Source organism: Drosophila subpulchrella, unplaced genomic scaffold, assembly GCF_014743375.2.
Source record: "Drosophila subpulchrella strain 33 F10 #4 breed RU33 unplaced genomic scaffold, RU_Dsub_v1.1 Primary Assembly Seq354, whole genome shotgun sequence".
Classification (NCBI taxonomy): domain Eukaryota; kingdom Metazoa; phylum Arthropoda; class Insecta; order Diptera; family Drosophilidae; genus Drosophila; species Drosophila subpulchrella.
Genome location: NW_023665577.1, coordinates 5,316,103 through 5,342,559, shown reverse-complemented (window position 1 = coordinate 5,342,559; position 26,457 = coordinate 5,316,103). Strand labels below are relative to the sequence as shown.

General features: G+C 37.8%; 8 protein-coding genes across 11 annotated transcripts; 7 read left to right on the top strand and 1 right to left on the bottom strand.

The window, feature by feature from the left end:
- Positions 1–1,304: 1,304 nt before the first annotated feature.
- On the top strand, positions 1,305–3,108 carry LOC119560249 (protein yellow). The gene is made up of 2 exons (XM_037873614.1): positions 1,305–1,572; positions 2,054–3,108. Exons 1-2 carry the CDS (start codon positions 1,305–1,307, stop codon positions 3,106–3,108), a joined length of 1,323 nt encoding a protein of 440 aa, XP_037729542.1.
- A 551-nt stretch (positions 3,109–3,659) lies between these two features.
- Positions 3,660–5,863, top strand: LOC119560322 (protein yellow). Its single transcript, XM_037873703.1, has 3 exons — positions 3,660–4,007; positions 4,501–4,897; positions 5,364–5,863. The coding sequence occupies exons 1-3, from the start codon at positions 3,660–3,662 to the stop codon at positions 5,861–5,863; spliced, it is 1,245 nt and encodes a 414-aa protein (XP_037729631.1).
- A 324-nt stretch (positions 5,864–6,187) lies between these two features.
- Positions 6,188–6,688, top strand: LOC119560387 (dolichol-phosphate mannosyltransferase subunit 3). Its single transcript, XM_037873812.1, has 2 exons — positions 6,188–6,411; positions 6,476–6,688. Exons 1-2 carry the CDS (start codon positions 6,262–6,264, stop codon positions 6,608–6,610), a joined length of 285 nt encoding a protein of 94 aa, XP_037729740.1. The 5' UTR covers positions 6,188–6,261; the 3' UTR covers positions 6,611–6,688.
- Positions 6,689–7,514: 826 nt separating this feature from the next.
- On the top strand, positions 7,515–11,661 carry LOC119560889 (GILT-like protein 1). Its single transcript, XM_037874583.1, has 4 exons — positions 7,515–7,721; positions 9,911–10,045; positions 10,125–10,484; positions 11,205–11,661. The coding sequence occupies exons 1-4, from the start codon at positions 7,650–7,652 to the stop codon at positions 11,388–11,390; spliced, it is 753 nt and encodes a 250-aa protein (XP_037730511.1). The 5' UTR covers positions 7,515–7,649; the 3' UTR covers positions 11,391–11,661.
- A 664-nt stretch (positions 11,662–12,325) lies between these two features.
- LOC119560849 (cuticle protein 16.5-like) lies at positions 12,326–12,670 on the bottom strand. Its single transcript, XM_037874508.1, has one exon. It carries the CDS (start codon positions 12,644–12,646, stop codon positions 12,326–12,328), a length of 321 nt encoding a protein of 106 aa, XP_037730436.1. The 5' UTR covers positions 12,647–12,670.
- Positions 12,671–13,381: 711 nt separating this feature from the next.
- Positions 13,382–13,756, top strand: LOC119560804 (cuticle protein 16.5-like). The gene has a single exon (XM_037874438.1). The coding sequence runs from the start codon at positions 13,406–13,408 to the stop codon at positions 13,754–13,756; it is 351 nt and encodes a 116-aa protein (XP_037730366.1). The 5' UTR covers positions 13,382–13,405.
- Positions 13,757–16,218: 2,462 nt separating this feature from the next.
- On the top strand, positions 16,219–22,827 carry LOC119560654 (neuropeptide CCHamide-2). 4 transcript variants are annotated; one of them, XM_037874222.1, is made up of 4 exons: positions 16,219–16,287; positions 19,761–19,841; positions 21,918–22,165; positions 22,427–22,827. In XM_037874222.1, exons 2-4 carry the CDS (start codon positions 19,766–19,768, stop codon positions 22,511–22,513), a joined length of 411 nt encoding a protein of 136 aa, XP_037730150.1. In that variant the 5' UTR covers positions 16,219–16,287; positions 19,761–19,765; the 3' UTR covers positions 22,514–22,827. The 4 variants fall into 4 exon arrangements, with proteins under 4 accessions (XP_037730150.1, XP_037730147.1, XP_037730149.1 ...); XM_037874219.1 differs by lacking the exon at positions 16,219–16,287 and adding an exon at positions 18,741–18,985; XM_037874221.1 differs by lacking the exon at positions 16,219–16,287 and adding an exon at positions 18,743–18,883.
- A 2,370-nt stretch (positions 22,828–25,197) lies between these two features.
- Positions 25,198–25,951, top strand: LOC119560248. Its single transcript, XM_037873612.1, has 2 exons — positions 25,198–25,371; positions 25,433–25,951. Exons 1-2 carry the CDS (start codon positions 25,198–25,200, stop codon positions 25,949–25,951), a joined length of 693 nt encoding a protein of 230 aa, XP_037729540.1.
- The last annotated feature ends 506 nt before the right edge of the window (positions 25,952–26,457 follow it).

The following is a 26,457-nucleotide window of genomic DNA, read 5'->3' as shown; positions in this document are numbered from 1 at the left end:
CGTGAAACGACAGCCCAACTAGTTTTTGCGGCATTAAATAAGTTGATTTCTTCATTTTTCTGGTTTGCGGTTTAATTCTTGGCAGCCGCGCCCCCCACGAATTTGATTTGCATAAAAATAAGACAGGAAATCATAAGCCCATAAACACCCAATGATATATTCATTAACGATCAATGTTCATTTAGCATGGGCTTAACATAATTTTGTGGGTTAAATAGTTCATTAAGTTGTCAATGACTATCAATAGAAGATATACAGTTCTGAACTTCCAAAAAAGGTGGCTTGATTTTCGATCAGTTCTAGTTTTTTTTAAAAGTTTGTGTATAATCTTGTATATTATCTTAAACTTTATATCAAAAATGATTTATTTAACGAAGACCCTAAATAAATTTTGATGTTTTCACATGATCTTTCTTTGAATTCGTTGTGGCTTACAACCGGGAAACGAAGATTAGCGAATGAATAAATGAGAGACAAATAAATATGTTAGCCTATTAACATGTGTATTTTGCGAAAGCTCTTACCTAAATTAGCCCCAGAAGCCCGATTCAAAAAGTTTCGTTTAAACATTAAAAATGTAAACATAAATAAAATTTCCAAGAAAATAATGAATATTAAATCAAAGGGCTGGTAAGTTTCCTCTGCCAAAGAAGAATGACTGTACCGGTAGCCCTCATTTGTTGAGATGTTAAACTATAAAAAACATCCACTGGCTGAATCATGGGCATTTGGATATTCATAAGCTTGGTTAGCAAGACAGATGATTAGAGCTTTGACATAAATCAGTTCATGACTTGTCTGTGGTATTTTCAATGTCAATACATTAAATCAACAGTCATGTACCTGTTGAAATATATATAGTTAGGTGAAGCCTAATCTAATAAATCGAGTTAAACATTTTTGTACTTGTTTGTTGAATGGTTGAAATATTTTGTTTAAAAGTCTTAAATTTTTTAAAGTCTATTAGACTTTTTGATAAAAATAAAACCCGGTAATCAACAAACGCTGCTATAAAAATGAAATACCCTCACTGAGAGTACGATGATGAGACTCTAGAGAAATGAGCTAAAATAAACAACCAAACTGATACAATATACATTTTGCAAACCAGTTGGAGCAAGTAAGATATACCATCTTAAATAACTTTTTGTTTTTGTTTTCTCACAATTTGTAAGGTTTTTTGGTGCCTGGTGGTTTAGTATGATGGCAAGAGCCCTCGAGTAAGGATCACTGACTGTGCAATTTAAAACCTGAAAATGTAAACCTTAAACTACTTAAACTGCTCACAAAATTCGGTGATAACAATGTATTTTCTCATTAGGCTTATCCTTTCTTTAATTCTATGGATTTCCTACGCAAATCCTTCCCTGGCTCAGTACCATATAAATCGCCCCAAGCGCGTCTTTCCGGATTTTAAGTTCCCCTCAGACTATAAGGATATTCCCAGAGTTTTTGAGTGGAAGAACCTGCAATATGGTTTCCCCAGTGAACAAGAGCGAGAACAGGTGCTGCGAAATGGTCGCTATAATCCGGATAGTCCCATACCCATCGACATTGATGTTTATTACCCACGTAAGCATCGTATAAATATTTTTGGGGAGTCACAAAAAAAAGATTTTAAACGACCTATAAATTGCTAATATTGTCTTGAAATATTGGTTGGCTTTGAGCAAATCTACATTTATAAATTACTACGCTGAATGCTTTAAAAAACATGATTTTATACACCCAAAAAAAATTGTTTTCAGTGAATTTTAGAAATGCTGATTTCATGTAGACCATATCTTAAATTTTGGAAAACTGTCTTCTATTAAGGAAATAAAGAAATAATTTTTTTTATGAGTAGATAATTTTTCTTAGTGGTAAAAAAGTATCATTTACTCAAAATTCTAAAATTCAGGGTGAACATTTGGTTGGGTATACGATTAAAATTTTTTATTGATAAAATTGATAAGTAACTTTCTTTCGTACAATATATTTTGAAACCTCTTAAAATATATGATCCTTGATGATTTCTTAACCAAAATTCATTTTTGTACCTTTTAACTTTTAGGAAATGGTGGTCCACCTCGGCACTTTGTGACTTCGCCCCGTTTTGGCCAGGGAGTTCCATATTCCTTGGCTTACGTTACAAATGTGCAGCGGGAAAACGGCAGTGAAATCCAGGCGTATCCCAGTTACCAATGGCACAGTAGCCACGGAGCGAATTGCGATGGCTTGACCTCCGTTTATCGGGTTCACATCGATCCCTGCGGTCAGATGTGGATCCTGGACAGTGGAGAGATAGAGTTTGTGCAGCACTGTGCACCGCAAGTGGTGGTCATTGATTTGGCCACCGACCAGTTGATTCATCGGTATCGTCTGCCCGAAACTTCTTACAAAGCCAAGGTCAGCAGATTTGTGAATATCTATGCGGATATAAGGGATCCACCGCCAAGAGGGCAGTGCAAAGATGTTTTTGCCTATTTGGCGGATCCTACGAGTAAGGCCATAGTGGTGTACGATGTGGTGGGTCAAAATTCCTGGCGCATTGAGAACAAATTCACCTATCCTGATGCCAAATTCGGAACCCACACGGTGGCGGGTGAAAGCTTCGAGCTGCTCGATGGACCTTTGGCCCTGGCGGTGACTCCTTTGGGACTGGGATTACGACGCCATCTGGTTTTTCACGCCTTATCCAACGATCTGGAGCTAGCCATTCCGCTGGATATCCTGAATAATGCCACAAATTGGCAAAAGGGGCTTAGTTCCTCCCTCTCGGAGTTCGTGACCCTGGGCAGAAGAGGAATTCAGTGTGCTTCACATGCGATCAGCAGACAGGGTTTCTGGTTTTGCGGCTTCCTGGAGCCCATTGGCATTTTCGGCTGGGACATTCGAAGGCCCTACAACCGGGAAAATGTCCAGTTATTGGCTCTAAATCCGGTTACCCTGCAGTTTGTCAGTGGCCTAAAGATTATACAGAGACCTTCGGATGGTAAAGAGGAGCTGTGGCTGCTGTCGGATCGTCTGCAGAAGATATTTGCCGGAACCATCGACTACGGGGAAATCAATTATCGGGTGCTGCGATGCGATGTGGAAGACCTTTTGCAGGGGCGGGGATGCTTTTAGACGCATCAGACCCTTGAGATCTGTGTAAACACTCTTAAGCCGACATAAAAGATGTCCAGCCATAAATCTTGGGACTATTCGAAAGTGTTTGCTCGGCGGCCACAGGTACACGACCTTTGTCTTTGACTTTGATGGTCAATTACACTTGAAAAAATAAAAATTCATATGTAACTTGAATTTTAACAGCATTTTTATATTACATTTTAGAGTTTCTATTCATTGCAGAATGATTTATTTAAATATTTCAAAATTATATTTATAAGAATATCTAACAAAAAGTATGAAGGTATTATCAAAAGGAACATATTATATCTCCATGTAAAGAAATATAGGTGAAAATAATAGGTGAGCTACAAGTGAAAGATATATTACCCTTATTTTCAAGACTATTTTTACCATTTAAAACTTTGGCTTTCCGAATATATTTCTTAAAGTGTACTTTCGCTCAGGGGCCAAGAACTTAAGGGCCTACCTGCGCATCTTCAGTCTTCGGAAACCGTTTGAAGCGCGTAGAACTGTCACTTAGCAGGTCCTCAGTTAGTATTATTGCCATGATAGTGATCCTCCTCGGGCTGTTCTGTGCAGTTCAGGGCCAGCAATTGGCCCTCAAGGAGCTGCACACTCTCCACCAGTGGACAAACCTCAGTTTGGGCGACGATCTGTTGAACGGAAATCGCTTTCTGCCAGTGGATGTGGACATTGAGTACGGCGATGAGGGCAGACATCGCACCTTCCTCACAATTCCGCGGCTTGGCATCGCCACACCCTTTACACTGGCCACCGTGGTTGCGAGGGACAACGCGGTGGTGGAGAATCCCAGGCTGGAGGCCTATCCCAGTGCGGAGTGGCATGTGCCACCCAACAACTGCTCGGGCATCACCTCCGCCATCAGGACATTTGTGAGTGCTACAACTCTTATTGCTAAGTTTGCTTAGTGACTATAATATTAAAAAAAATAATTTATCAAAGTCAAAAATTGAAAAAATCTATAACAATCTCTCTTTGATAGTAATGGAATTATATAGCGTAGTTTGGCAATTAATTCCAATTGCCTTATTGAACATTTTCAAGAAAATTATTATATCTGTTTTATGGAACCAATCCTATTTCTTACTTTTATAAAATGAACTACAAAAATTGTATATTTAATATTTCAACTATTAATATTTAAAAATGTTCATCCTAATGCTGCAAAACAAATTTTGTAATAAAGGCAAATTAGGTTCACTAACTTAAATTAAAATTTGGAATTAACATTTTGTAACATTCACAAACAATCAATTTTCTAGGCTTACCTTATTTGATTGTTGCACTTTTAATTTGATGTTTATTTTATTTAATTTTTAAAGTGTATTTATGTTTCTTAATTTGTATCCATATTTCCTCTTACAGATCGACGGTTGCTGGAGACTCTGGGTGGTGGACTCGGGACAGGTGAACTCCCTGCAGCTTTGTCCGCCGCAGATCATGACCTTTGACCTGGTCAAGGACAAGCTAATACAGCGGCACTCACTGCCCCCCGAATCCTACACCCCCAGTGTGTCCATCTTCACCGCCTTGGTGGTGGATCTGGCGGATAGTGGAACTCCGACCAGGTGTGTGGGTGGCAGGGCCTATATAGCCGACGCCTGGGGCTATGGCCTGATCGTCTTCGACTCCCTGTCGGGTCGATCCTGGCGCATAGAGCACGAGTCCATGAAGCCTTCCTCGCCCTTGGTGGGTTTGGCCCGCTCCAGCAACTCGCAAGCAGGGATATTCACAGTGAGCTTGAGTCCAAGCGAAGTGGAAGGTAAGAACAAAACCGTAGTTGTGGAAAACCAAAACAAAATTTTATTGAATTTAGACAAAACTTTGAAAAGGTAAAATAAATATTATAATATATAATAAATAAATAATATAAGAATAAATAAATATTACAAAATATAATATATATTATAATCATTTAAATAATAAGTATACATAATTATAAATATTCCCTTTCAACCAATGCAGTTTTAATAAATTTAAAATATAGAAATATTAAATAGTAAAATTTAATAAAGAATTTGATTTTGATATGAAATACCTTTTGTATGACTTCAAAATTTTGAAGAAAATATTACTAACACCGTATCTAACATTTTAAAATAATTTTGCATTTATTAGGTGTACTGTTACATATTATATTTTTGTTTTTGATTCAATTCAATTCAATTTTATGATCAGTGTCTAAATTGTAATTTAATACTTACCCTTTTTCTTCTGTGTTTTTACAGAGCGCTTTTTGTACTTCCACACGCTGAATGCCTTTGATGAGGTGAGGGTTCCCCTCTCCCTGATCAACAATGAAACCTTTTGGGAATCCCCGAGCGCCACCGAAACAGGAAAACACTTTCGCATCCTGGGCACCCGGGGAATCCAATGCGAATCGGAGGTGATGGATCAGTCCGGGAACCTCTTCTGCAGCCTCATCAGTTTGGGTGCCCTAGTAAAATGGGAGGAGAGTGGGAGTGGCTCCAATTACACGGCGGACAACCTGAAGGTGGTGGCCTACAATCCGCATAAGATCAAATTCGTCACGGGCCTCAAGATCAACCGAAATTCGAAGGGAGAGGAGGAGCTCTGGGCCCTGAGCAGTCAGCCGAAACTCTTTGTGGGCGGAACCTTGCCCGACAACGAGGTCAAGTTCCAAATAATTGGCTGCCGAACGGCTGACCTACTTGCCAATACGCCGTGCACAGTGGGCGCTACGGAAAGCATGCCCACAAACGTTTAAATAAATCTTAGATTTAACGAGTTTTAAACATAGTCTATCGATAACGCGCATTTGAATTGCCAACTGTGCAAAGATGGCTGATATGGCACTTAATTTGGTATTTCTTATCGCTCGCTCAAGGGTTACACTACATCATCGACTATTCTGATTGGAACCAAACGAAGTTCAAGAGGTTAATTGGAATACTGCTTATTAGATTTTAAAAACACTAGACTGACACTGGAAAATATAGATTTTTTAGCGTGACCATTAAAATACTTTTGGTATATTCGATAAAATAAAAATGGTATATTTCCCATTGCCGGGCGGTATATTTGATCGACTATTCCGCGGTCACACTTCTACGTTTACGTGTTTATTTTGGATTTAGTTTTGTTTATCAATTAAATTTTAAAAATATGACAAATCTGCAACGCTGGCTGTTTTATGCATCGCTCTTTGCGGTGCCCTATCTTTCAATTGTTTTGGGAGCAGTGCAAACGCAATTAACTACCAAATATTTCCTACATATTCAGCTTTTACCTCTTTTACTCCTCGTGATTTTCGGCGTAAGTTCTTGATATTTCTGTAGAATAACACCTATGATTTAATATTATAATATCCTTTCCCCAGCTCTATTCCGTTTGGACTGTTCTATACAGAACTCTCACATTTAACGATTGTCCCGAGGCCGCCAAGGAACTTCAGGATGAAATTCTGGACGCTCGCAAGGATTTGATCGCCAAGGGATTTCGGTTTCGTGATTAGGGAGCAGGATTTCCACCTCCCAGGACTTGTGCATGTTAATCTGTAATTCCATTATTTATAAAAATTCAAGCAAATGTACTCTAGAACACTTTTTGTTTGGGCGGTCGGCTTTTAGGAATTGATTTCCCCCAGGTGCCCGAGAATTGCAAACAAAAATTTGTGCTGGGGTTTTGTAATGAAAGCTAAAGAAATATTCAAGAATTAAAAACAAGTGAATACATACATATACTTATCAGTTATTCCCTAGTTGTTTTATTTTCTTTAGAATAAAAATTGTTTTAATTGAAATAAAAAACATAAACAATAATTGATTTTGTAGAAATTCAAGCAAAAATTTCATAAACGCAATGATTTATGATAATTTGTATTTTAGGTGTTTTTTGAATGAAAAGAGAACTGGGCATATTGAAATCAAAACAATTTCCTAATATTTTTTTTTTAATTTAAACTTTTTATTGTTTTTATCAAACAAAATACTGTCAGCTACATTTGATTTCATTATTAAATTTAAATGTTTTTATTTAGCTTTGATTGAAACAATTCGGGTCAATTATTTGTTTGTAAGTTTATTTTAATTTGAAAAATCCCTTTTCATCGTGTATTTAAATCGTCAAGAGTATATGAATTTCGACATCTGAAAAACCTCTCAAAACCCATCATCAACCATCTCTCATTTCGCTCTTGTCTAAGCTTAAACTTCATCTCTGACTGGAATAACTCCCGATCGAGACACTGGAATATTGACGTGCATACATACACACATACGTACAAAGCCCAGCCCTAATTATGCAGGCAACTCTGACTAACTCTTTCTCAGCCGCCCTCGTTCCAGTCTGGAAATCCGCTGGGGAGCCGTGGAAGTGGAACTGGGGCCTGGGTCTACAGCGCTAAGCTCTCTCTGGCAAACAACAGTTCGCGCTTACCCACCGAACCGCTCACATCACGACTGCAGCTCGTTACGTGGTCAACGTTATATACGTACAAGTACATAAAACCAGAAATTATTCCAAAGGTTCCCAGAACAACAAGAAGCCAGAAAATGAGTCACAAAATCGCCGCTGTGTGCCTCCTGATGAGCTGCCTGATAGCCTCTGCCTATAGTGCTGCTAAGGTGAGTTTTTTGGCCTAAGAAAAACCCATACAAAATAGTAGGCAAGACCCAAGTCATTACACAACAGCAAAGCGTGCCAGGGGCACCGAAATGCCCATTTACCATCTGGGTGAAGACGTGATTTAGCTGAAAAACTAACTAGTGGTAGTAGTGGGTGTACGAAAAGTAAACCCACAGAAGAGCTGCACCCTTTTCGTGGCAGCAACAAGTGGCATTTCGAGAGTTTAACGAACTGTGCCACCAGTCGGCTCGGAAAATGCCGCCGTGGAAAAGCATAGAGCATAATTAACATTATAAATAAGCCACAGAGGGCCCTGTTGCTCTGTTGTTGTTTTCATTTGGTCTCGAGAACCGGTTCTGAGACCAGTTTCGATTTCTCATAGAGGGAACCGGTGTGAACATAGCCGGCGGCCCAACTGCAACTTCATTCTACACAGAACTCAATTTTGATCAATGCAACTGATCTTAAAAAAGGTTTAATACTATTACAGAAGGACTTACCTAAATAGGTATCAATATTATCTAATATTATTATGCCTCCATAATTTGAAGTAATAACATGTCCACTACCATTTAAATATTTACTATTTCTGAAATTCACTTTTATCATATTGGCAGGTATACATCTAGTATGAACCATTGTTCATGTATATTATTATACCTCCATATTTTTTTTGTAATCCAAGTCATAACATAAAATGATAAGCTAGCTATACTTATAATCTTTTAAGGAATCAACTTATACTATATATTCTTACTGAAATATTTATTTATTAATATCTTAATGACCTATAAATTAAGTAGTATTTATAATGTATATACATTGTATATACCAAATACCTTAACAAAGCTGCTTAAAAGTAAATATGGGTTTTATCACGTCCCAAAGATTATCTTAGTTTTTTACCGTGCACTTATGGTACAAACATCTCTACTGATGTATGTATGGCTTTGGCCGCTTCTGTTGTTGTTTAGATCGAGAAGAATGGCGGGTTCTTTCAGCGATGTGTCATTAGGTTTTATATAACTTTAACTCCAGCAAAAAAAGTTTGCATTTGAGTATGTACAGTATACACACATTCGTGATTATTATAGTTTTTCGTTGGCATTGTTCAAGCTCTTGGGCTTTATTTATTCGTAAAAAAACTATTACAATAAAATGTAATTTTTCCTGCTGCGATCCCCTCAATTTGTTCAGTTTTATCTATACACAGCTTTAATTTGGGCTGAAATAATCACCTGAAATTACATTAAATGAATGTCATCTGTTTGTACTTACACTAATAAATAATCATTTGTGTTAGAAGCACGTAACTTTGATGTGTAAGCATTTAATGATGAGAGGAATAAAAGCTTAGTAAAAATACTACAAATACGTCGATTGATCAATAATAGAATTAAAGCTGAGATCAGCATTGTTTGCCTGCCTTGGGGATTTTGTTAATTATACATTCCGGCATTTTGGAATTGGTGTTCAATTGGGGGAGTATACATAAGATATCAAAGCACGTGTCCATACCAAATGTACATATAAGTGTACATATGAATGTGTCATGAGTGGAATAATAAATTAGAAATTCTATGAACTGAATCCAAATTTTGTATATTTCCATTCCAAATATATACTATTCGATAGAAAATACTTGTTAGAATAAGAGAATATATTTGATGATTCATTTTGTTTTCCTCAAAACAACGATCTATTAAGCCTGCATTTCACCCCATATTATTCTTCTTATCTACAATATTCATATGCTTGCCGTTTCAAGTTCAACAATATTTTGGCTTGTTGAATGGAGCATGTGGCAATAGTCCCCAATTGATAAACAAAGACTACACGTATTTGGACCCTGTCCATTCAGCCGCATGTGATTTGCATGGCTCAGCTTGGCTGCACTCTCGAAAAATGCAAATTCGAAAATTCAACCCCAATCGAAATTAAAATGAGTGCACTTATTTCACTGAAAGAAAAAGTATTCAGTTAAAATGTATTGTCATTGAAAATATTTTATTTATTTAAATAAAATACAACAGGGGATTATTACGAATTTCAAAGTAGAATAATATTGCAATTTTAAACATCTTTTGTATTAAAATTAATATGATTTTTTTTAGGATATTAGGATAATATATTTTTAAAGTTTAACATATATTTTTTTTAATTTACCATACCTTTTTGCATTTTGCAGGTGCCCATTGCCGTCTACTACGAGTCCCTGTGTCCGGACAGTGCCAAGTTCATTACGGAGCAGCTGTACCCGGCGGTCAAGGGAGAGCTGCGCGATGTGGTGGACCTCACCTTCGTGCCGTTCGGAAAGTCTCAGGTGAGTGGCCCTTAGCCCCGTTTGTCGGCAGGACAATGGCTCATTTGCATGGCTCTTTTCCCTGCTCCCCGCTCCACAGTTCACCACCCAGGGCGCCGAGGTGACGTTCACGTGCCACCACGGCCCGAACGAGTGCTATGGCAACAAGGTGCATGCCTGCGCCATCGAGCACATCCAGGCCAACTCCTACCAGGTGGAGTTCACCCGCGAGTCCCTCACCATCGATTTCATCAACTGCCTGATGAAGGCCGGCAAGAACTTCCCGGACAACGTCTATCCCGGCCAGCGGTGTGCCTCGGAGAACCACATCAACAACTGGGAGAACATCAAGACCTGCGCCAACTCCACCGAGGGCAGCGTCCTCCTGAAGAAGGCCGGCGAGACCACCAACCGCCTCAAGGAAGCCCTGACCAGCGTGCCCACCATCTTGTTCAACGAGGTCAGTAATTGATACTTAACTAAATATAAGAAGGTTATAAGGAAATATTCCTTTATTGGTATTTATTCCTTAAATAATGGAACATTTGCTTGGTGAATACAATTTTTCATTGTAGTAATAACATGTCCACTACCATTTAAATATTTACTATTTCTTAAATGCACTTTTATTATATTGGCAATTATACAACTAGTATGAGCCATTTTTCGTTTATTTTAAAATTTAAACTTATAACATTATATTATATAAATACTTTCTAAAAATAGTTTCCCAAGCCCACGTTTTATAATTTCACTTTGCAATATAGGGTATTATATTTTATTTCAAGGTGATGCAGCCCACAAATAAACTTTATTGAACATTTAAATTGAGAATGTTATTTACGATATGAAGATACGTTATTTAGAATTGTGAAATCTATTTATTATTTACTATTATTAAATCTTAAAACATTATATTTTGTAGATACTTTCTAAAGATAGTTTCCCAAGCCCACGTTTCATAATTTCACTTGGCAAAATAGCAAATTACAATTTATTTCCTGGAGATGCAACCTATAAAAGGAACTCTATTGAACAATGAAATTGAGAATGTTATTTGCGATATGAAGATATGTTACTTAGAATTGTGAAATCTATTTATTTATTTACTTACGATATGAAGATATGTATTTAGGGTACTAAATGATTTTTAATTATTTGTGTACTTTTCCATTTGCAGCAATTCGACAAGAACGTTAACGAGCGCGCCCAGGTGAACTTCGTGGGCACCATCTGCAAATACGTATCCGCCCCGCAGCCCCGCATCTGCAACGCGCACAACGGAGCCTCCTCCCCCTCCCTGGCCAGCGTAAGCGCCGTCCTTAGCTCCCTGCTGGGTCTTTGGTTCCTTCGCCTCTTCTGCTAAGCCAAGCTAGGCTCAACCCTTAACTGTCTCTGATTTCCCCAACACACAACTCTTCCAACTCAGCTCAGACCTCTGGCCAAATCGGGAATCTCAATCTCAACATTTAATGCTATGCCTTACTCTTGAATTTTTTGTTGGTTTGTTTTTAGGCCAACTGAACGCAAGCCGTCCAATTATGCAGCTCGATATGTGTATCAGAAATGAAATTAGTTTTGCAAGAGCCGATCTAAATGTAACAATTTAATAAAGTTAAAATAAAACATGAAACTTACGGCATTTGTCTACTTCTTAATTGATAATTTAAGCTATTGGGTTTACACTTAATTATATTCCTTAAATAAATGCTAGCAAAGGTCCATATATTTACCAATACTTTCCACCATCCCTAACAATGTAGCGGGCATAGGGAATAGCTCTTCTCAGCCTCGGCCGACACACGTACAGCGTACAACACATCGATAAGCTTCTCCGTGCAAATTACTCACCCAAATAAAAGGCAAAATGTCATCGTCATAGACCCATATTAATATTGTACCGCCGGAAAGTATGCTAAAGTACTGCGGCTCAAAGCCGATTGCCTATTTCTTAACAAAATGATCGTTTAGATCAGTTAGACCACCACATACACTCAAAAAAGTATTTAAAATGATTTTTTTAAATTTGGAAGCAATGGCGATTTTTTTAAAAATATAATTAAATATCTACTTGCAATAAAAAATGTACTGCTTAAATAATGCCAATTTACTAAATGATATAATTTTGATTAAATAAAAAAAAATGGTCGCCATCATTTCTAAAACTTAAGGCGTTTTCTTTTTTAGTATAAATAGTAAAGTATAATCAGCAATAAATTGATTGACTTGTTATGATTTTATTCTTTTATTTTATTTGCTTAATTCTTGGGTGGATCAAAAAGTACAAAGGGCAAGTGCTGATTACTTCTTCTTCAGGAAGGAGCTGACGACGGCTGGAGCAGAGTAGGTGGTGACGGGGGCGGCGAAGGCGGAATAGGCCAAGGGAGCCCTGTAGGCGGTATAGGCGGGAGCCACAGCGGCGTAGGTGGAGTAGCCAGGAGCGGCATAGGTGGAGTAGCCTGGAGCGGCATAGGTGGTGACTGGAGCGGCGTAGGCCACGGGAGCGGCGGCGGAGTAGGTGGCGGAGTAGGCCGGAGCAGCGGCATAAGTGGCCACCGGGGATGCGAGGTAACCAGCCTGGGCGGCGGCGATGCAGAGAGCCAAGCAGATGAGGAACTTCATGGTGATTTGGTTGTTCGGGTTGGTTGTCTTGTCAGGGACTGATGCTGTTGGCCTTTTCGACAAACGTTTTATAGGCATGGGCTTGCAAACACAAAATCTTAATTAGAACACAATTGTCAATGAAATGATTTTTCTGCTGACTAACGTTCACTGAATGTTTGCCGTTTATTACCAGCGAATGGTTCACCTATTATATTCCTATAGGTTGTCAACTGTGGCTTAAAACATTTCTTCTTCATAGGTTAAGTGCTGGTGATATGTTTATAAAAGTTAGGCTTTAATAATTGTTAGCATCAGCGAGGATTAGAAATAAATGATGTCTTTGCATCTTTAAACAATTTAATTGCAACGCAAAGTTGTGATTTTGTCAAGCTAATTAATTTATTTTTTATGGCACTCTACATTGGAATATCAATAACATTTTGACAAGTACATTAGCCAATCTTTTTTTAAATATTTAGGACTGTAACATATAATGTCCAAAGCAGATAAGTAGTTGCCACCTACTCAAGCAAAAACTGGAAAAGATTAATCCATTTGACACGCGGATGGTTGGTAATACCCGAGGTGCGGCTTCCGCGTTCAACGAACATTACGCGCCAGAAATCTCGATGCGGACGCAATTGTGTTCTAATTAGGGTACTCAGATTCGGAAACCCGTTTGGTATATTGGCGACAGTTGTCCTATAAAATGGTCCAACATTTTGGCCAACAGCATCAGTCACTGACAAGACAACCAACCCAAACAACCAACTCACCATGAAGATCCTCATCTGCTTGGCTCTCTGCATCGCCGCCGCCCAGGCTGGTTACCTCGCATCCCCGGTGGCCACTTATGCCGCTGCTCCGGCCTATGCCGCCACCTACTCCGCCGCCGCTCCCGTGGCCTACGCCGCTCCAGCAACCTCCTACGCTGCTCCTGGCTACTCCACCTATGCCGCTCCTGGCTACTCCACCTACGCCGCTGTGGCTCCTGCCTATACCGCCTACAGGGCTCCCTTGGCCTATTCCGCTCCGGTGACCACCTACGCCGCTGGCCATGCCTTCGCCGCCCCCATCACCACCTACTCCGCTCCTGCCGTCGTCAGCTCCTTCCTGAAGAAGAAGTAAACGGGACTACCCAGCAATACTCAACGACCTTTTCAAACGATTTGATACCTTTTTACCATTTGAATAAAATATAAAACAAAAAATTGAAGCAGTGGGTTTTTATCTGGGAGGGAGCTCCTATTTGTTTATTAATATATAATTTGGTCCCTTATGTATTTATCCTTAATGTATTTAAAATGTACACAGCGTGAAATACTCAAGTACATTGTTCTTGAATTAAGAACTTTCGTTCTTAAAAACCGTGTAAGTATATTTTTGTATCAAAAGTCTCAGTATTAAAACAAAATGGCGAGAAGAGGAAAGTTAAATAGGGGTTACTTAACAACTTTTTGATAAGAATACACTACTGACTGGACTTATAATTTATTTGTTGGGATATACAATGTAAATACCTCCAATTAAACTTCATTCCAGCAAAATGAAAAAATTTTCAAGTTCAAAAATGTCGTTCTGTTTGTAAGAACATTTTTAACTCAGATGAGAACGTCACAATTTCCTCAGTGTATAATTTATTGCACTTGTTGCACAAGAAAAGGATGTTTAAAATATTTTTCGGTGCATTTGTAAATTGACTTAAGGTATAGTTAACAACTTAACCTATATTTAGAATCGTTTTTTTTAATTCTATGCTTCCTTTACATTGACTTATCAAAATGAATCTTAATTTTGTTTACTGACAGAAGGGATTTTGATTTATTATAACACTATTTATTTTTCTTATCTATGGGGTTTCACATAACTTCACCATCAAGTTGGCTTATAGACGCGGTTTAAAAGTCGATCATAGTGATGCTGTTTACTGATAAGGATTGGGCCTTGTCCAGATGACAAATATTCATCATCGTTGGGCAAATTCATCGATTGTGGGACCTCTGCCTCAGTGTTTATTGTCAAATATTTTGATCGCCGGGCGTTCGAGCACCGTCAGCTGCTTATCGGCTAATTTGTTTTTGGTGCACGGCGATAAGCTGCGGGGGAGATGGGCGAGATAGGGGATATTCACTGTAGCAACAGGCTAAACAGTAGCTAAATCGCATTCAAGCGGTCAGATTACACCAGATGGACATGGAATCGGAGGTGGAGGCGGCAATTGTTGTAAACAAGTCATTGGCAAATCAATTTGCTCGCGCTGTTGATGTGCAAACACGATTTGATGACCCAGGGGAAAACTTCGAATTTCTGACTGCATCTGAAATCAACAGCCACTGATATTCAGAAATCTATATATTAAATGCTGAACCAGGGGATTTTTTGAATAAGTCATGCTAAAATCTAATCTTGATTGAAATATTATTTTAGCATTATTATTTAGCAGAATGCTAAACCGGAAAAATAGATTGATTTTTATTAATTTCCAAATGGAAAATAGGAACACAAGTTTCTAAAAGACAATACAATAACTTTCTAAAAATTGGAAATTGTTTAATTTACCATTATTTATGGTAAAGGGACTTAAAAACATTACAGAGGCTATTGATTTAAATGCCTCCATGTAACAATTTGTTAATATAAATGTTATAGGCAACATTTATAACAGAAAATGTTACTGAACTAATTTTTGAAGCGATAATTGTAATTAAAAAATTGTATGTATTTCTGGTTTAAAAAAGGCTGGTAGAACTCTATTGGAAATCGTTTAAAATCAATTAAAAACTAAGAGGTCTAACAAGTAAAAGGGGGAAAAAGATTCACCATTGTAACCTTCGGATATTCATTTAAACAGAAACTGGCTTGTTTTTGAGAACTAAAATTCTTACAAATCCTTAAATGTGGCCTCATAGTTTCTTGGGTAAGAGACAACCAATATAAATAAAATTAAAATTCATAGCCAGCTCAAAGAGAATCTGCAAATCCTGTGCTTGGGGACTTGGTCAATTGGATTTAGGCCTAATTAAGTTCTGAGCGGATTTTGGACAGCTTAGAGGTAGAGGTTAAGTGGGTGTTATCGGGATGTAAGGAGGGTTTTGGGTCCAAATAGCGATTTTGGCAACTACGTCAGCAGGCACTCGTGGCTGCCAATGATGGGAACTCATATTCATTCATATCCGCTGGCTTCGGCGATGTCGAGCAAATAAATCTGAGCGCGCTGCTAATTTGACGTTCCCCGAAGCGACCGCCCTTACCGCCCCTTTTCCCCACTTTTCCCTTTCACTGCTCGACTTTTGGCACCCACGCATAAAGTGAATTTTCGAGCAACCAAAAATATCGCTGCATACTTCTGGGCAAATGTGCTTCGTGTACCGCTCGTCTTTTTGCTCGCCTCTGATTGGTTGGCTGTCTCTTGGCTCACACACACACTGGTAGACTCACCCACACACACACACCTACACCCACACACGTACAGGGCTGGGAGCCAATATTGCAGCTATAAAGCTGGCCGACTTTCCTTTGGCAGCCCAAAAGAACTCCGGCTTGCAATCGAACAGCAACAGCAGCGACAGCCCAGCGAAACCATCTGGCAAGGACGAGGACGGAGACCAGGACGAAAGACAAGGATTTGTTTTGGACAGCAGCCCACCAGTCAAGTGCAAGTAAGTGCCGCCCGAGTTGGCCAAAAAGTGTTAAAAAGTTTGTGTGGAAGTCCGAAAATTCACTACAAAACACTAGCACACAAGGACTAATTTCTAATTCCGTTAATCTTCTAATAATTATAAAGAGTTCCAAAGTGTTTGTGCTAAAAATTAAAAAAAAGTCAAAGGGCTTGTTATTGGATGTAATATCCAATAATAATAATATCCTGTCTGAAAATATGGTTATATTAATTTTTGGACCTTCCTTTTTATAATGAAAGTAAAACACTAAATTGAAAAAAACTATATGTTACCTTCATAAAATAGTCTATCTAAGATAAAGGACTATTAAGAATTTATTTATTTATTTATTCTCAGGTTAAAAGGCAATTGAGAAATTACCTATAACCTATGCTTTTTAATGCAGCTATAGCTACTGTGGCCTTAAGCTACGTTTGTTGTATTACAATTTACATTTTTACAACAAACGTAGCTATTAAGAATTAAAGGATTATAATGTGACTTTATCAGAAATAGTAAAACTCACAATTGCTATTCCATAAATTGAAGTCACCTTATAAATTACAATTTTAAATGTTATAGGTAATAACATAAAGTTCACTTAGTATAACCGCTCCATCTCCTTTACATTTGTTGACTTTAATTGCTAGCCGCTTTCCTTGGTCAACTAATTTCCCAATGCCCCAACGTAAGGTTTAGACTTTCCCTACTGTTGTTTATTTGTCTACTATAATTGAATCATATTAGATTTGGGAGTCATAATTAAGCCGATTTCCGTACCTTCAGTAGCTCCAGGGCTTTGCTGCTCCCTTATCCGCTTTGATTTATTTTTAATAACTCCCACTTTAATGCTTTTGGCTATACGCCCTGCCCAAGAAGAAACTTTAAACCTGTGTTAAAATACTCTGTGAAATTATATTAAGATTCAAGAGCTTCCTTTAAGCAGCTGTATTAATCATGCATTATCCTAAGCGGGGAAAAGCAGAGGGATGAACATTTTCAGACAACTTGTTGCTGTTGAAAATGAGAACTTTGCCACTTTTAACTGGATTTAAGCGTTTTCCCTTTCCCAGGCGAGCATTTGCATTTGGAGATAAAATATGATACCCATTGGGAATAAAACCATGTTTAAAGATATGTTCATAAAGAGCTTAGGAAATTCTTAAGCAAAAGGGGAACAATATAAAACCTATAAAAACATTTAGGAGCTTCAAAAAAATATTGTTTTGCGAATAGATACAAAATGATTTCTAACCTTAACAGGGAACATTTTATTTTCATGTTCAATACTTTATCATATTACATCAATCACACAAAAGGATATAATTTAAATGTAGTCCTTCCAGCATTCAACCTACCACAAACTTAACTTTCCACAAGACGACTGTTTTCAACTTTCAACTTGGCTGCCGACTTTGCCAGACCGCGGAAAACAGCTCAAACTCTTGACCTGACTTTAATTTGATTTTCCCGACTTCCCCCTTCCACTTGACTTATTAAACCTAATCTATTGCCGATTGTTCTGAATCTCCTTATCGCGGTGAGAACAATCTGATCTGATCCGATTTGAGGCGATTTGTGGCAAAGGCACGCTTTCATTGGATGACCTGGTTCGCAGCTGTTTGTTTTTGTCTTTGCGAGGATTATCAGCCTGTGATTAGAGAATTTCACACGGAAACCGATCGGCCGGCAGCTTGTGAACTTTGCATTAGCTAGGGTACTCAAAAAATGTTCTAAATATATGAAAAATAGTCTTAAATAGAAATAAACGTATTTCAAATTAAAAGATAAATGGCTAACAAATTACAGGTTAGTTATAAAATCTTTTAAAACTTAGAAACCAAATACCATTTTTTTTAAATGTGCCAAGTATATAATCTTGATGTAAATATTTAAAATATTTTTATAAACTATCAGCTTACTTCTCTAAGTGTAAACTAGAATATTAGAGGGAACACCAGCAGCTGTGGAAAGTTTTCGCAGCTCGCGATTTACGATCCTCGGGACGGGTATTAGTGACAGAGTTGTGGCAGCAACAGCTCATTAAGGCCTTATTATCAAAACTAAATAGCTGGGAAAATTGATAAGCCCTAGGGTCGAGTGTTGGCACGGCCCTGCGCCTTGGTAAACAATTATTATATATTTTTTTCGTGTAATGAGAATGCTGTTATTGTTTTCGAACTGCGTGGGCCGCCTGCATTTATTGTGTTGATTTTTATTGGCCTGTCAGTAGCGCTCTACATATTAATTTTCACTTATCGGCCGGTCGTAAATTTAGCCCGACCAGTGACTGAAAATAGTCCAGAGATCTGAGGGGTGGAAATGGGAAATGGAAAAGTGTGGGCGTAAGTACGCGTGACACGGATTGATTGGAGATTACGGGCAAGATCGCCGTTTATCAGCGGGTCGAGATTTCGCTGTGGCATATACACCCGGCGACTTTATGGATCGGCCTCAGTCGCTGGCGCGAGCTTGAAAATGTGAAATCGCGCTCAGGGATTCGCCGGGTGGAATTGCCATATTGAACGAGAATTGGCAAAAACATCCGCCCCAACCATATCTGTGATTATATAGTGACCATCTAACTCAAAAAAAAGTAATTAACATTAAAACTGATAGTCCCTGTAACAAGCGAGAAACAAAGAAGACTGCCGTATAAATTGCACAAAGCCCAGATCAGCTAATCAGTCTGATTAAGGTGAGTTATTCAAACTGCGGCTAAGAGCGACACGCGACTGATTCAGTTTTCAATAATAAAATATATAACGCTCACACGGCGTATGATTGATGGGTGTTACTATCATCAGCTGTTTTTTCTCAGTATATCTTCCAACCAAATATTACTACTTCAATTAAAATATTTGTTTAAATATGCCGTATGAGCAATTTTTTTAGTTAGTCTTAATGTTACAAGCAACCATGTACTTTATCTAATAACATACTTAACTGCGAACACATGTCGTATGATTGATGTGATGAAGGAGCATCAGCTGTCGCCAAATTTTAATCGGTTTATTTTCGGTTTCAGACCCAAACAGAAATTTCAAGGGATATTCATGCAGATCCTAGCCAATTAAATTATGTACCCTTTATATATGAATATTCTTGGGTATGATGTCCACAAGATGATGAACACATAGAAAATTCAAAGCACGTAATAAACAAATGTTTGCGGAACTTCCACCTTTTAGCCCTCAAGTCACATACCTACGCCCTGGCTAATTGTCTTTATGGGTTGTATGGGCGTTACATAAATCAAAGTTCAAAAGTTTTTGCGGCCCAGGATTAGCTCCTTAACTGCAGGTGGTCTCTTGGATTCGGAATCGATTTCAACTCGCTCGCCGCGCTGTGTTCGGATTTCCTAATTAGTGTAGAGGGCCCCTCGGGGGAAAACCCACAATGTCATTGCCAGAAAACCAGACTCAGACTTCAACAGGTGCTCATCCCTTTGCCTTTGATTTTCTTTCTTGCAGGTATCATGAAATCCACCATTTCTTTGCTGCTGGTCGTCATCTGCACCGTGGTCCTGGCCGCGCAACAGAGCCAAGCGAAAAGTGAGTACACCTGTACCAACTTACTAGCCTAAAGCCATTTTTATTAAGTAAGTTTAGGAATTTTTCAGCCATGGTAAACTAAGATTTATTGTACTTTCAATAGCGTATTGTAAAAAAAAATATATACAAAAATCTGGAGACTTTAATTTGACTTTAGAAAGCTTTCTGTTTTGTTCTCTTATGTTAAAATAGTAAGAAATATTAAGAGGTGGTTGAATGAAATCCTAACATCTTGACTAAATTCAATCACAATATTAAATAACACAAAATGAAAGGAACTTGTTCATAAGGTTTATTAAAAAACCAAAGTTTTTAGGTTACTTTAACCATTTTAGATGTTAACTTAAATTATTAAATTTACTTATTTGTAAGGTATATTTTTGTTGAATACTCTAGCCATGTTAAGTGTTATTTTACATTATAAACTTTTGAATATTACCTGTTTTCGCTGGTAAGCCCGCCCTTAAAGCCGGCAGGTAACTTTATGCAGGTGAACTTTCCATGAAATATTCATTAAATGGAAGAGCGAAAAACAAAGCCATAAATGGGTGTCGAAAGGGTGACTCGATTTCCGAACACCCTCCCATCGAGGCAGCATCAATTGTTGCAGTTTAATGCAACGCAAACAAACGGGCGTCTTTGTTTTTCCAGCTGTGGGAACGTCAAATGGCAACAGTGGCGTCGTAATATGGGGTTGTATAAAGGCGAAAATGGGGAGCCATTTCCACTTCCGGAGCAAGTTGCAACTATCTCAGACACACGAGCCATGTACAACAACATTTCCCTTGAAATTATTAATGGTGAATGTCAAGTGACTCGGGAAACGGTGCCTTCAAGTCATCCGCTTTCATCCAAAACCCACCTAATTTCCCATTGGCTCTATTACCAAAAGATTTTGATTCGTTTGCCTTTGAAACGGCATTTAAGATGTTGGCATAACATATTTAGAGCTCCCCAAGCGATTACTTGGGCAATATTGTAAGGCGGGCAAACAAGGTAGTCAGAGATACCAAAAAACGGGGAGAAAACAGCCAAAGGGCCAAATTTAATATAAATAAATGTATTCAATTTTGACTTTTTTTAAAAATAATATTTGTTTTTGATAAACATTTTAGGTACTAAAAAAGTAATTAAATGCATGTGTAACTTTTATCCTTTATCCTTTAAAAATCGAAAATATGGTTTATTTTGTAGAAAACTCATCTGTAGACTAATTTTACTTTTGTAGTTAAAAAATTTAAAATATAACAACTACCATTACTAGGAGGAACTAAAATTCGATAGGGTTCTTTTTAACAACCAAAGTCTTTGAGAATACAGAAACTCATCAGCTTAGCAAAGTCCTGCCGGAAAGTCCCCACCTCCATTTAACTCCTGCGTGTGTCAAGGACAACTCCCAAGTGTGCAACAGGAAAATTTATGTTGCCCGTGTGGGCGGAAATTCAAAAACAGCAGAAAGTCAAAAGTTTGTTCACACACAGCCAGGCGAGCAAACAAAATGAAACTGAACCGTCATGGGGTCAAATGGTTATCGCCGGATGACTCTCTTGAGCTTTGAGCGAGCGATTAAAGATTTTTGGCAGTAAAGAAATCCACATGAGGAGTCTATCCACCAGTAATGGGAAAAATATTCTGGGTGGATGTGGGTGGCACACGCGGGGGCACAAAGTTAAAGTGATAAGGGGTTCCCAATATTGATTAGGTTCCAGGACAGTGACATTTCCTATTCCTACGCATTTTATGGCTAGTAAGAGATAATTGAAGATGGCCAAATAAATAGGTGCTTATAGTTAGTTTAGGAAATAATCTAAATTGGTTTTGTTTACAATTAAATGTAAACAGAAACTGTAATTTTTTGATTTTTTAGGAAACTTTAATTTAGATACTGTGAAACAATAAATATTGTAAACTTATTAAACCATTAAAAGCGTACAAAAATCAACTTGAATTAGTATTAGTAGATACTGGTTGTTTATTTTGTTATATCATATGTTTTCATTTTTAACTTATCCTCTTTAAGAGCTCTTAGTTTAAGGAATCTCAGCTTGACTAAATCATTTTCCAATCTTTTTGCAGAGGGATGCCAGGCCTACGGTCATGTTTGCTACGGAGGTCATGGCAAGCGCTCCCTGAGCACCGGATCCGGGTCCGGAACGGGAGTGGGAATGGGCGAGACAGCCTCCGGGGGGCAGGAACAGGACTATGTGCGTCCAAATGGCCTGCTGCCCATGATGGCGCCGAACGAACAGGTTGCGGTGCCGCCCGAGGCCGACTTTAATGACTATCCCGCCCGTCAGGTGCTCTACAAAATCATGAGATCATGGGTGAGTGCCTTTCATTTTGTATACTTAATTTAACAACATTTTAAATGAAATATGTAGCATCTGTGGCGATCATGTTTTCTGCCATCTGGCCTCGCTGAAAACTCCTCAGAATAGATGTGTATCTAAAAAACCTCTCTGGTCACACTCCTTTAAGAACCACGCTAGAAAAGCACACTAAGAAAAGAGGTCTCAATTTTATACATTTAAGTTAGGACTTCTTATTTAAAGTTTAATTATTAATAGAGGTTTTTTTCCCTTCAGTTCAATCGACCACGACGACCGACTGCTCGACTGGGTGAACTGGATTATCCGTTGGCCAATTCCGCCGAAAATAATGCACTGAACTAAGACGTGAAAAAATATCCAAATTCACATATCCACAACCTACAGCGAAAATAACAACTAGAACTAACCTCAAAAACGAGAGCAACAACAACAGCATCAACAGCAACAACAACACATGAATTACTTATGAATGTTAATTACTTTCGCAACTTGTATAAAATGTTTGATAAATGTCTACACATACCAAGCAGTCAATTTTCATGGCATAAACATCCAACATAAGAAAAAAAAACAACTGAAATTTTTAGGGGCTGGTAAGGATTTCAGTGTAAAAAAAAGGAACAGACGACGAAGAATAAATCGAAGAAAACGGCAAAGACAGCGTGTTTCAATGTTTATATACAAAATACATTTATTTTATTTATGTTTACTTACGAGGAAAGCGAAAGACTATATGTAGTTGTAATTTTACTTTAAATAAAAAATATATATTAGCTCCAAGAAAAAATTGAAACCATCTATGCACACCGCATCAGAAAACTTTGTAAACTGTGTATGTTAAACGTTATATGTGTATATATATATTGTGGCAGCGCAACACAAACTAATTGTACACAACAGTTTTATTTATATCGAGATGCTTGTTTAAATAAATAAGATAATGTGCTATAAAAGCAAAAAACGTATGATTGGCTTTTGTATCTTTGCATTTCCCAAAAGTCTTATATCTTTTGCAGGTAGTATATAAGTCGGAACCAGCCGGATCGGACAACTATATCTTATAGCTCCCATAGGAATAATCGGGAAAAAACAATTTTAAAAAATTATATCTTTGGTGATTTTTAGCATATAACCTCCAACGCTTGGAAATAACATTTTTTAATTAGTTCTGAATTTCGAATTTAATTTTATCAAAATCGGACGACTATATCATATAGCTGCCATAGAAACGATCGGAAAATTGGTAGGAAAATAATATGAAACAAATTATAGCTTCGGTGTTTTTTGACATATTATCTTATACTATTGGGAATATCATTTTTTGTGTTTTTAAATTTAATAATTATAGCTGCAAGGGTATATAAGCATTGGCTTGCCGAAGCTAACTTCCTTTCTTGTTTACACTGCTTAAAATTATGAAATGGAAGAACAATTTTTTGATCAAAAATCTGAGGTGAAAACGTTTTGAAAACCTTAGGGTTGTGCGCTGGACTATCAAAAAAAAATATTGAGAGCAAAATAATATTTTTTGGACCACCCTAATGTACAATGTGAAGGTTATTAAGTGTCGCCTGCGACATAATGAACCGTTTATACTTATAAGTTTGATAAGAAGTACCTAAGCTACGATATGTTTCCATTCTTAAAATATGGATGTAGTGGATATCGACACTAATTTGTAAGTTATACTTTACACTTGTTTACAGCAAAAAAAAGCCTCGGAGTAAGCCCCGCAAAATGACTCACAACAAGTCTCACAGTAAGCCTCGCAATAATCCATCAAAAAACCTCTCAAAGAGCTTCGCTTCGACCCTCGCAATGAGCCTCGCAAAGAGCATTGCAAGGAGCCTCGTAATATGCCTCACAATACCCTAGAAATTTTACTGTAAAATCGCCCTCAAAACCAGGGGTAACCAAATTTAAGCATCAACGGCGGTATTTCTTGAAATTATGGTAAAGCGCCTTAAAAACAAGAGCAAGGGCCCTAAAAATTAAAACAAATTTTTATTAAAAAATCGTGTTTAGACATGTTTGCTGGTTTTCGGCAAACATTACCTGCGGTACTTTTTCCAGGAATTTTTTTAGGATTATTTGACTTAGTGTCCATTTTTTACTATAATTTGAGAGGGTGAGAAGGCAAGGTTATTATTTAGCCGCTCCACGCATGTTGGTAAACTGCTAATTAGAGTCATATGATCTGAAAGTAGTCATTAAACAGAATCAGACAAATAACATAAATATAAAACAACTTACTTCTTGAGAAAAATCTTCGTGGTCGCTGCGAGAATCGAACTCACTACCGCTGGGTTCGCAGTTGAGAGCACTATCAATTCACGAGCACGCCTCAATTCAATTCAATTAATGACAACAAATTATGTTTTATTTTACCCAATTAGACTAAATACATTAAGAAACTATTATTTTAATGTACTATACATTATTTTTGTTTATTATTTTTACGTGTACTAAAATTGTTTTTTGTCTTTGCAAACAAATGGTTTAAGAATTCAATTCTTAAAACTTGCACAAAAAAGAAAAATAAATGTTGACTCTTTGTGGGCTCGATCTCACGCCATTTAGATGAGTTTGAAAGTTCAACGCATTAGACCGCTAGGCCACCAATATTCAAATTTCAAGGCCACAAATCCTAAGAGTCTGTGGCGACCACAAGTTTCCAGCTTATGCACTTGAGAATTTTTAACCTTGGTTAACAATTTCAAATATTTCCAAAGCACTAAACTTTTATCAACTTGGCATTGGTGGGTTAAAAAGATATTCTTTGGGTATAAAATGTGTCATGGGTGTTTTGCGAATTTTCAGGTAAGATACTGCCAATTCCCCCAAATTTTAACTACCAATAATAATAAACAAATTGAAGATTATTAAGTGATTAGAAGCATTTACGGTTATTTGCCGAAAAATCTGAAATAAACCACCCGCAAGTGATAAGGTTTTGCGAATATGAAACTATATAAGAACTGGGCCAGGTCGTCACTGGCCAAAAAGAAAGTCAAAGTGAAAGAGAAATGCAGTTCTACGAGGGGATCCTTATTATAGTTATAGGCGTTTTCTGCTCGCTCAGCGAGTTGGAGGGCCATGGCATGATGTTGAATCCTGCAGGGAGGTCTTCACGTTGGCGTTACGATTCGTCGGCGCCAACAAATTACGATGATAATTCATTATATTGCGGTGGCTTATGGGTAAGATTGACTGAAGAACGATCCCTAACGATCCTTTTTATTGATGCGTCTGATACGTTAGAAACAAACCGAAAATGGTGGAAACTGTGGACTTTGTGGAGATGATTGGAGCTTGGATCAGCCGCGCCCCAATGAGCTGGGCGGAAAATATGGCAGTGGAGTGATCGTGAAGAGCTACGCCGGCGTAACCGAGGCAGAAATTAGTGTTAAGATTACGTCAAATCATCTGGGCTATTTCCGATTCCACATCTGCAATATAGATGAAAACGGCAGCGAATCGGAAAATTGCTTTAACCAGTATCCCTTGAATTTTATCGATGACAGCCAGAAATACAACATCAACACAACCACCGGCGATATCCCAGTAACCGTGAAACTTCCCAGTGACCTCAACTGCATTCACTGCGTTTTGCGCTGGACCTATACGGCGGGAAATAATTGGGGCGTTTGTGAGGATGGAACCGGGGCCATGGGATGTGGTGACCAGGAAACCTTTAAAAGCTGCGCCGATATCAGTGTACTGTCCTCAGCGAGAAGTATCATTCAGGAGCTGCCAGTTGAAGTGGCGGAATCAGTTTAAGGAGGCAACATCTTCGAAAATCTCAATCAATTATTTATACATCTCATCAAATCACCAAAGTTAAAATTCATTTTTAAGTACATTTTTAAAATCAGAAGTGGAATGAATAATCTGATTCATCTGAATAATTCAATAAATATGCCAATAATTATGAATGTATATTTTTCTTTTATTCAATAAATTTATCATCGTATATATTTATTTATACATATATATGAGTGTGTTTCAAGAGTTTGTGTATGTGGATTGTTTGGTAATGACCGCTTGTCTTCGAGGTCAAGGGCTACGCACTCCTACCTCAGATGGATCCTACTAATTAAATACTTTCTTCCGAAAGCCCCTGTCTCAGACGTGTTCTTAACGATCGAATAAGATTTGCACATTTCAACATTTAAATATTCTGTACTTGTTTTGGTTTACGCTGTCCTGTATATTTTCGTATTTGTATATTGTATTTTAATGTTCGTAATTTGTCTTAAGTGTTCCGTGGCTTACAGAATACGTTT

Bases quoted from the DNA above. Each gene is read 5' to 3' on its own strand.
- LOC119560249 (XM_037873614.1), top strand. From the start codon at position 1,305: ATGTATTTTCTCATTAGGCTTATCCTTTCTTTAATTCTATGGATTTCC. The intron at 1,573-2,053 runs GTAAGCATCGTA...TTTAACTTTTAG, and splicing joins CATTGATGTTTATTACCCAC to GAAATGGTGGTCCACCTCGG.
- LOC119560322 (XM_037873703.1), top strand. From the start codon at position 3,660: ATGATAGTGATCCTCCTCGGGCTGTTCTGTGCAGTTCAGGGCCAGCAA. The intron at 4,008-4,500 runs GTGAGTGCTACA...TTCCTCTTACAG, and splicing joins CCTCCGCCATCAGGACATTT to ATCGACGGTTGCTGGAGACT. The intron at 4,898-5,363 runs GTAAGAACAAAA...GTGTTTTTACAG, and splicing joins GAGTCCAAGCGAAGTGGAAG to AGCGCTTTTTGTACTTCCAC.
- LOC119560387 (XM_037873812.1), top strand. From the start codon at position 6,262: ATGACAAATCTGCAACGCTGGCTGTTTTATGCATCGCTCTTTGCGGTG. The intron at 6,412-6,475 runs GTAAGTTCTTGA...TCCTTTCCCCAG, and splicing joins TACTCCTCGTGATTTTCGGC to CTCTATTCCGTTTGGACTGT.
- LOC119560889 (XM_037874583.1), top strand. From the start codon at position 7,650: ATGAGTCACAAAATCGCCGCTGTGTGCCTCCTGATGAGCTGCCTGATA. The intron at 10,046-10,124 runs GTGAGTGGCCCT...CCCGCTCCACAG, and splicing joins TGCCGTTCGGAAAGTCTCAG to TTCACCACCCAGGGCGCCGA. The intron at 10,485-11,204 runs GTCAGTAATTGA...TTCCATTTGCAG, and splicing joins CCACCATCTTGTTCAACGAG to CAATTCGACAAGAACGTTAA.
- LOC119560849 (XM_037874508.1), bottom strand. From the start codon at position 12,646: ATGAAGTTCCTCATCTGCTTGGCTCTCTGCATCGCCGCCGCCCAGGCT.
- LOC119560804 (XM_037874438.1), top strand. From the start codon at position 13,406: ATGAAGATCCTCATCTGCTTGGCTCTCTGCATCGCCGCCGCCCAGGCT.
- LOC119560654 (XM_037874222.1), top strand. From the start codon at position 19,766: ATGAAATCCACCATTTCTTTGCTGCTGGTCGTCATCTGCACCGTGGTC. The intron at 19,842-21,917 runs GTGAGTACACCT...ATCTTTTTGCAG, and splicing joins GCAACAGAGCCAAGCGAAAA to AGGGATGCCAGGCCTACGGT. The intron at 22,166-22,426 runs GTGAGTGCCTTT...TTTTCCCTTCAG, and splicing joins ACAAAATCATGAGATCATGG to TTCAATCGACCACGACGACC.
- LOC119560248 (XM_037873612.1), top strand. From the start codon at position 25,198: ATGCAGTTCTACGAGGGGATCCTTATTATAGTTATAGGCGTTTTCTGC. The intron at 25,372-25,432 runs GTAAGATTGACT...CTGATACGTTAG, and splicing joins TATATTGCGGTGGCTTATGG to AAACAAACCGAAAATGGTGG.